Source organism: Berghia stephanieae, chromosome 13, assembly GCF_034508935.2.
Source record: "Berghia stephanieae isolate SIO BIC M18660-M18661 chromosome 13, UCSD_Bste_1.3, whole genome shotgun sequence".
Lineage (NCBI taxonomy): Eukaryota > Metazoa > Mollusca > Gastropoda > Nudibranchia > Aeolidiidae > Berghia > Berghia stephanieae.
In genome coordinates this window covers 31,221,246-31,230,553 of record NC_088372.1, presented here as the reverse complement: position 1 = coordinate 31,230,553, position 9,308 = coordinate 31,221,246, and the positions used below count along the sequence as shown (strand labels likewise).

General features: G+C 38.1%; 1 protein-coding gene across 3 annotated transcripts in view; it reads right to left on the bottom strand.

Moving 5' to 3' along the window:
* The window catches only part of LOC144959329 (neuronal acetylcholine receptor subunit alpha-7-like), a 52,097-nt gene that overhangs the window by 3,503 nt on the left and 39,286 nt on the right, over window positions 1-9,308 (bottom strand). For all 3 annotated transcript variants that reach the window (XM_078891888.1, XM_078891889.1, XM_078891886.1), the window contains 4 exons: window positions 8,619-8,799; window positions 7,533-7,661; window positions 4,822-5,044; window positions 1,100-1,294 (listed from right to left, as the gene is read on the bottom strand). In XM_078891888.1, the coding sequence (XP_078748014.1) occupies window positions 1,100-1,294; window positions 4,822-5,044; window positions 7,533-7,661; window positions 8,619-8,799 (728 nt within the window). The remainder of the gene's footprint in view (window positions 1-1,099; window positions 1,295-4,821; window positions 5,045-7,532; window positions 7,662-8,618; window positions 8,800-9,308) is intronic.

Here is a 9,308-nt window from a genome sequence, read left to right as displayed (position 1 = left end):
AAACAAGAAAAGGCAGGTAAATCAAATGGGAAAACGGGATAAGCTGATATAAGGTGAACATTTAGAAAAGTGGGTGGAGGAGGCACTTTAATATGTTAATAATAACAAGAAATAAAGTGAGTCGGAAAGTGCCAGAAGACAATAGAGAATAACAGTTTCGCGGCGGTGATTGGGGCTCGAACCCGCGACTGATTTTTTTGGGATGTGTTTTTTCCTTGTATTTTTCTTTCTTGTTTTGTCTGGCATCTTTCATACACACTTGTTCAGTTCTTTATCTTACACTGGTACCTGCTCCTTAATTTCTGAATTTAATAGTTACATGCGATTCCTTATGACAGGACGCTAGTCTATCACCAAGTACTTTCCATCATACTTAAAAGACTCAGCTTCCCACCGCCGCTGATGAGTAAACAGAGGGGTTAGTTTTGATCCCTTTGCATGAGCTGCGTGCGCTCTATCTAGGACCCTTGGAAACGATTATAAGTTTATTTCGATTAAGTAGTAACTTAAATCGAAGTGGCCGACTGCTTAAGGCATTGCACTGTGACCCGGAAGGTCCCGGGTTCGAGCCCCGCTTCAGGCACTTTCGTTTTTTTTCCTTGGACAAGATTATTAACCCCCAATTTGCTCACTTTGGACAACAAACGTGGGTGATTCCTGTTGACATCAGACATCTTTTTTGATAACGTGGAATGCCAAGGTGACGATATCTTATGATGTGCGGCTATGTGGTCTTGTGGTATGACGCTCGCTTTCGGATAGGAAGGTCCTGGGGTTGAGCCTCGCTCGGTGCATAGTTGAGTTCTTGGAAAAGGCTCTTTACTCACATTCTCTCACCGTACTCAGGTGTAAAATGAGTACCAGCGTTGTCTCTGTCCGAAAAAAAATGTAATATCGCCTAACAGGCATCATTTCCCGTCCTAAATGTTGTGTTGCTGTTGACCAGGGACCCCCTGTAAAGCGCTTTGAGCGCGTTTAGTGGATATTGCGCTATATAAAAGCTCAATGTTTTTATGATGTGGTGGCCAAGGGCATAAAGAGAGATAAAGAGAGTAACTTAGTTTTGAAAAAAAGAAATCAGATAAGATACTATACCAACCTGTGGGAGAAGGATTGACTTTCCTGTGAACCATATCGACTCTGGAAATCCAACATGCTCGACTCAAAAAGAGGCAGACTTGCTTCACCCCGTGAGGTATGGGCTTGTGCTCGGGCAGGAAGAAGATGTGAAGTACGATGATGGCAAGGATGACAGACAAACCTCCTAGAACCAATACTATGGCGATATAAATTTCTGGAGGAAAGGAATGTTAGGAAGAAAGAGAATTTTAATCATGGTTAACTGACTTACTCTAGAAAGAAAGGACGTTAGGAAGAAAGACTATTTTAATCATGGTTAACTGACGTACTGTAGAAAGAAAGGACGTTAGGAAGAAAGACTATTTTAATCATGGTTAACTTCTTTATTCTAGAAAGAAAACACGTTAGGAAGAAAGTGTAATTTTAATCATGAGTAACTGCTGTACTCAAGAAAGAAAAACGTCAGGAAGAAAGAGTATTTTAATCATGATTAACTGCCGTACTCAAGAAAAAAGAACGTTAGGAAGAAAGAGTAATTTTAATCATGATTAACTGCCGTACTCTATAGAAAGAAAGGACGTTAGGAAGAAAGACTATTTTAATCATGGTTAACTTCTTTATTCTAGAAAGAAAACACGTTAGGAAGAAAGTGTAATTTAATCATGATTAACTGCCGTACTCTAGAAAGAAAGGACGTTAGGAGGAAAGAGTATTTTAATCATGGGTAACTGCCGCACTCTAGAAAGAAAGGACGTTAGGAAGAAAGACTATTTTAATCATGGTTAACTGACGTACTGTAGAAAGAAAGGACGTTAGGAAGAAAGACTATTTTAATCATGGTTAACTTCTTTATTATAGAAAGAAAACACGTTAGGAAGAAAGTGTAATTTTAATCATGAGTAACTGCTGTACTCAAGAAAGAAAAACGTCAGGAAGAAAGAGTATTTTAATCATGATTAACTGCCGTACTCTATAGAAAGAAAGGACGTTAGGAAGAAAGACTATTTTAATCATGGTTAACTTCTTTATTATAGAAAGAAAACACGTTAGGAAGAAAGTGTAATTTTGATCATGAGTAACTGCTGTACTCAAGAAAGAAAAACGTCAGGAAGAAAGAGTATTTTAATCATGATTAACTGCCGTACTCTAGAAAGAAAAACGTTAGGAAGAAAGAGTATTTTAATCATGATTAACTGCCGTACTCTAGAAAGAAAGGACGTTAGGAGGAAAGAGTATTTTAATCATGGGTAACTGCCGCACTCTAGAAAGAAAGGACGTTAGGAAGAAAGACTATTTTAATCATGGTTAACTGACGTACTGTAGAAAGAAAGGACGTTAGGAAGAAAGACTATTTTAATCATGGTTAACTTCTTTATTCTAGAAAGAAAACACGTTAGGAAGAAAGTGTAATTTTAATCACGAGTAACTGCTGTACTCAAGAAAGAAAAACGTTAGGAAGAAAGAGTATTTTAATCATGATTAATTGCCGTACTCTAGAAAGAAAAACGTCAGGACGAAAGAGTATTTTAATCATGATTAATTGCCGTACTCTAGAAAGAAAAACGTCAGGAAGAAAGAGTATTTTAATCATGATTAACTGCCGTACTCTAGAAAGAAAGGACGTTAGGAGGAAAGAGTATTTTAATCATGGGTAACTGCCGTACTCTAGAAAGAAAGGACGTTAGGAAGAAAGACTATTTTAATCATGGTTAACTAACGTACTCTAGAAAGAAAGGACGTTAGGAAGAAAGACTATTTTAATCATGGTTAACTGCCGTACTCTAGAAAGAAAGGACGTTAGGAAGAAAGACTATTTTAATCATGGTTAACTAACGTACTCTAGAAAGAAAGGACGTTAGGAAGAAAGACTATTTTAATCATGGTTAACTGTCGTACTCTAGAAAGAAAGGACGTTAGGAAGAAAGACTATTTTAATCATGATTAACTGACGTACTGTAGAAAGAAAGGACGTTAGGAAGAAAGACTATTTTAATCATGGTTAACTTCTTTATTCTAGAAAGAAAAAACGTTAGGAAGAAAGAGTATCTTAATCAGTTAACTGCCGTACTCTGGAAAGAGCAGAATTTCTTAATTTGGCCAGAAAACTCGTCCTTCAAATATCGATCGATTTAAATGACCCTCATCTCATAATCTTGGAAAACACTCTCAAACCTGGGACCTCGTAAGGCCATTTATATTTAAATCGATCGCTCGATCTTTTGAATGACGAGTTTTTTCTTGCCAATTTTGAAAAAAAAATACACACGTGTCTTTCCAGAGATTAACTGATTAACACCATGGTATGTGGCCGACGTGCACTTATTTGCAGGTCTGATAACCCAATTGCTTATAGGCTCATTGTTGTTGTAATATAAATCTCAAAAAATGATGCAAAATATTGTCCATATTACAACAATGTTAAACTAGGCCCATAAGTGGGGTCCGATGTCAGACCTGCATATGTGTATACGTCGTATGTGGCCAATCATCTCAAAGCAGTGTTATGCCGGAGTTAAACTGATAGCTAAACTGTAATTATAAGCCTAACTTATATAATAGGAGTTATAATATAATAATTCTCATTGAGAAGAGGGATTTGCGTTTCTTATACTTTAAATTATTATTTTTTTATTTTCATAATTTTGACTTTAAACACATTTATCTTCATTTACCTAGTCCCGATAGCTCTGTTTGTTTAGCACTCGTTTCACATGCAGAAGGACCGTGATCGATCCCGGGTGCAGTCGATAATTTTCCTGACACCTTCCGCCCCCCCCCCTCCCCTCCCCACAATGTCCACCCAGTGGTGATCTGTTAGCTGGGTCTGTTAGATCTGGCGGAAAGTACTTTGCGATAGACTGACGTCCTATCCAAAGAATAGCAAGCAATTGCTATTGTCCGTTTCACGCTATAGAAACCGGGATAAACTCCGGTTCTATGGGGCCTAAAGGCTCCGATGGGCTACGGAGATTAAATAAAAAGGTGAAATGAAAGATGTGCTGATGCTGAGGAAGTGAGTGATGTAGTGGTGGTGATGATGGTAGTGATAATTATGAATTCTTAGTTGTTAGAAGTTGTGAAAAGTACTTCGCAAAAATGAATATAACAACTTTGAAAAAAAACATAAAGAACAAATTACTTAACACGGAACGTTTCGGGCCCAAAACCCTTCTTCGGTCAACAACAACAAAAAATGAGGAAGATAATACGTCACGTAACTTCTGAATAAACGTGGATAAAATAAAACGTATAGTATTATTATTGTTCCAAATGTTTTTTTTTTATATTGTTGACTGAAGAATGGATTTTTATCCCGAATTGTTACGTATTAAATCTTTTGTTGTTTTTCGAAGTTATTAAATATTTATAATTGTTCCGTACTTTTTAACGTGGTGATTAAGATGATTATAAACAATAGGATTCAACAGTCGTGACGTCACTTCCCTGGTAATGACACATAGTAACTTTGTAACGGGTTCTAAACTATCGGAACAAGGTGGAAGCCCTTATGAAATACTCCTCCGACGAGTATAAAAGTGTATCCAGTGGAGAAAAAACATTATAAATCTGATCATGTTTTGACTTTTATACATTCTGATCACATGGCATGTGAAAACGTTCTAGCCAGCATGAAGGAATAAAATGTACCGATTTTCTATGTTTAGAACCACGCTGCTCGCCGTTGCTGGGCGAAGTGACATCAGACTATTAAATCCTATTGTTAATGTTCAATAAATTTACCCAGTAAAGGTGTAGACGTGGCGGTTGTGGGCAAGTCAGTGGCCACTAATGTCAAGATGACCATGAAAGCCAGCAGAATCGTCAAGCAGAATCCGATTTTTTCACCACTTTCCGGTGGGAGGATGAAGACAAACAAGGTCAAGGCCGAATTGACCACGATAGGAAGTATCATGTTGACTCCGTAATACAATGGCTTGCGTTTTAGTTTTATGTTAAAAGTTACCTAGAAGACGAGAATGTATAAGTTACGATTTAATAATTCAGTTAAACGGAGTTTTTTTCGAGTGGCTTACGTTTCATTTTTATGTTAAAAGTTACCTAGAAGACAATGTATAAGTTAAGATTTCATAATTCAGTGAAAAGAAGTTCTTTCTAGTGGCTTACGTTTCATTTTTGTTTAAAAGTTACCTAGAAGACGAGAATGTATAAGTTACGATTTATAATTCAGTGAAAAGGAGTTCTTTCAGTGGCTTACGTTTCATTTTTGTTAAAAGTTACCTAGAAGATGAGAATGTATAAGTTAAGATTTCATAATTCAGTGAAAAGAAGTTCTTTCTAGTGGCTTACGTTTCATTTTTGTGTTAAAAGTTACCTAGAAGATGAGAATGTATAAGTTAAGATTTCATAATTCAGTGAAAAGAAGTTCTTTCTAGTGGCTTACGTTTCATTTTTGTGTTAAAAGTTACCTAGAAGATGAGAATGTATAAGTTAAGATTTCATAATTCAGTGAAAAGAAGTTCTTTTGAGCCAAATACCTCATGGAACTGGAGTTACCCAGTTTTGTAACATTAAACCGGCAGTAATAACCATTGCTTACTGGCTACCTTTTCGGTATGATAATAGTCTATCGCAAAGTACTTTCCGACATATCTAACAGATCCAGTATCCAATCACAATCTATTGTACAGATTAGTTTAGTGGCTTGTTTGGCGAGTGCTCTACCATCACATTTTTGCGACACCTCAATAACTCATTATGCGAGACACGGACATAATGTTTTAAATTAACTTTTCCTTAATATTTCAAATTCATGTTCGCCATATTACATGGGTATAAGCCTAACATGATAGACAATCGGTAACTGTAACACTTATTTTTTTTTTATATTGGAACACTTAATGTTCTTAAAATTCCCATGTCAACTACATCTTGCAAAGCGTCCTGTTCGGTGGAGATGGCGCTCTATAAATTCTATTTATTTATCTATTTATTTATTTATTTATTTTATTCACAAAATCTGAACCACTTTATTCTAAAGAAACACATACGCATAGCATCTCTTGATATCTGGCGAGATACCACTGCACTTTTTATGGAGTACAGGGTGGTCATTTTTCATTTTGATTCTTCCTCTAATTTTCTAGTCAATTCCAATGTTCTGTCTACCTCTATCTGTGTACGAACTATTTCATTTTCAATTCGTGCAAGATTATGTTCTATCCTAAAAAAAAATCTTGGCAACGCATTACCGCTGATTCGACGCGTTTTCCATGGTCAATGAGCTTCATAAAAAAATCATTCCCCCATCACACTAAATCTTACTCATTTTTTATTCCATACAACTCAAGTCACTTCGAGCTTTTTGTTCTAGCATACTGACAATATAAGTTAGTGCTACAGCAAGGTACTCATTCACACCCAAGTCAAAAGGGATAATATTTTTCAATGACTGACACGAGCAAACAGCACCGGGATCACACGTTTGTGGTAATTTGCAATCCATTCTATAGCTGACATCTCCATTTCGTCCCATGCGAGCTTTTTTCTTTCTTTTTTTTTTTTTTTTTTTTTTGGCTTTGGGGGGGGGGGGGGGGGGTCCCATGGAACCAACTTATCTACAATGTCAAATTCATATAGAACTTTATGACACATCAACTTTTATGAATGGATTTGTTAATTTAAAAATGTCCTCTTTCAAACTGTTACAGTGAAAATAATCAAACACAAACATGAGCTGAAAACTTTAATAACCTTGATCGTGATATTATAATGTACAAGATGGGAAAACCGCTCTTGCACGAATAGGCTTCAACATCCGTGACGTCACGTCTCTCGTAATGACTCATAGTAACATAGTAACTGGTTCTAAACTATCGCGGAACAATGGCGGACGCCCTTATGAAATACTTCTCCGGCGAGCATAAAAGTGTATCCAGAGGATAAAAACATTGTAAATCTGATCATATTTTCACTTTTGTACATTCTGATCACATGACATGTGAAAAAGTTCTAGCCAACACGAAGAATGAAAAGAATTGATTTTCTTTTGTTTAGACCCAAGCTGCTCGTTGCTGGGCGGACATGACTTCAGGGTTGCCAGATTATTTTCAGGCATTCTGCCAACTGGATTTAAAAAATCTGTCAAAAACAACAAAAATATGCCAAACCGTACTATTTATTAGTACCCCCTTTGAAAACTCATCATTTTTGTTAAACAAAAAATTCGCAAGGCCTATGTCATATTTTTTTATTTCCCAAGTTTAAAAAAAGTCACTAATACATAAAAATTGCCGCGGAAAACGTGGAGAAGACCTATACATGATATAAATAATATCGGAAAATAAAATCTGCCAAATATCTGCCAAACTGTTTTTTTTTCTTCTGCCAGACGACTTCAAATTCTGCCCCAAAAAGATTACATTTGGCAGAAAATCTGCCAAATTGGCAACCCTGCATGACATCAGAGTATTGAATCTTATTCTTCTTCTTACCCGTGCGTACTTATATCCGTCCTCCGAGAACTCCAGCCTTGAACTTGACGTTTCCTGGATATCCCACTCACCACTGGGTTGGTAGTATCTGAAACTCAGGCCGTCACTGTAAACTTTCACATCTAGTTCCTGGATGGAGTGAGGTTACGGCGAATTTAAATGAGGTGGCGATTGTAATGTTTTCGATAATGATGTTTTTGAGACATTACAGCGATTATGAATGTGGTTGTTATCTGTAATGATAAATGAATGTTGGTAGTGGTGGTGGTGGTGGTGGTGGTGGTGGCGATGGTGGTGGTGGTGGTGGTGGTGGTGGTGGCGATGGTGGTGGTGCTGGTGGTGGTGGTGGTGGAGGTGGCGATGGTAGTGGTGGTGGAGGTGGCGATGGTGGTGCTGCTGCTGGTGGTGGTAGTGGAGGTGGCGATGGTGGTGGTGGTGCTGGTGGTGGTGGTGGTGGAGGAGGTGGCGATGGTGGTGCTGCTGCTGGTGGTGGTGGTGGTTGCGATGGTGGTGGTGGTGGCGATGGTGGTGGTGGTGATGGTGGTGGTGGTGGTGGAGGTGGCGATGGTGGTGGTGGTGGTGGTGGTGGTGGTGGTTCCGAGAACTCGCTTGATGGTTTGGGATATCCATCGCATGGTTGGTGTATTGATGGCGCATGTAACTTTGTTGGATGGTGGGGTTAGGTTAATGAGGTGGCGATGTTGTCGATAGGTGGTTGCGTGAAGTGGTGACTGATGATAATAAATGTGGTTGTGTGTGGTGGTGTGTGGTGGGGTGGTGGCGATGGTGTGGTGTGGTGGTGAGGTGGTGGTGGAGGAGGTGGCGATGGTGGTGCTGCTGCTGGTGGTGGTGGTGGAGGAGGTGGCGATGGTAGTGGTGCTGGTGGTGGTGGTGGTGTTGTTGCTGCTCATGATGATGATGATGATGATGATGCTGATGATGATGATGATGTTGGTAAGTAGTGTGGGTAAAAAATATATAATTTTAATAAATCAACAGTGATAATTCCAACAAAGATGCTAACGAAAGATTTTTTTTCTTTTTTTCTTTTTTTTTTTTAATTTTTTTTTGTCCACAAGTAGGTACCTGTATGGTATAGCCAAAACTGGTGACTTCAATGGAACATGTCTGCACGTCGAAGGGAAAATACGTTACGTCCATGCTACACGAGACTTGCAGAAGAGCTGGAGGGTTCCACAACACCGTGCCGCTGGAATCAACTCTGAGAGGGATGGAGTCTTCGTCTATCGCTGATAGATCAGCTATTCTGATTGAGAAAATAAAATTCAATTACGACCCTAAATATACAAGGGTATTCTGTAATGATTTGACGCGGCTCTTGTAGTTTCAAGTCTGATATCACTTCCCCCAGCAACGGCGGCCATCGTAGTTCTAAACAAAGAAAATCTGTACTTTTTATTCTTCATGCTGGCGCTGAACTTTTCATATGTCTTGTGATCAGAATATGTAAAAGTCAAAACATGATCAATTTATGTGGTTTTTTTTCTCCTCTGGATACGCTTTTATGCTGGTCGGAGAAATATTTCATTAGGGCGTCCGCCATTGTTCCGATAGTTTAGAGCCAGTTACTATGTTACCATGCGTCATTATGAGGGAAGTAACGTTACGACTGTTGAAGCGTATTGACAAAAGTATCAAGCAAAGCTTAGTTTATTTTCATTCCGTTTATCATTTCAAATTAAATTTCTACATAACTAACCCCGCTTTTTTTGAAAAAAAATATTTCAATATTTTGCATAGAAAATTATGAATTTT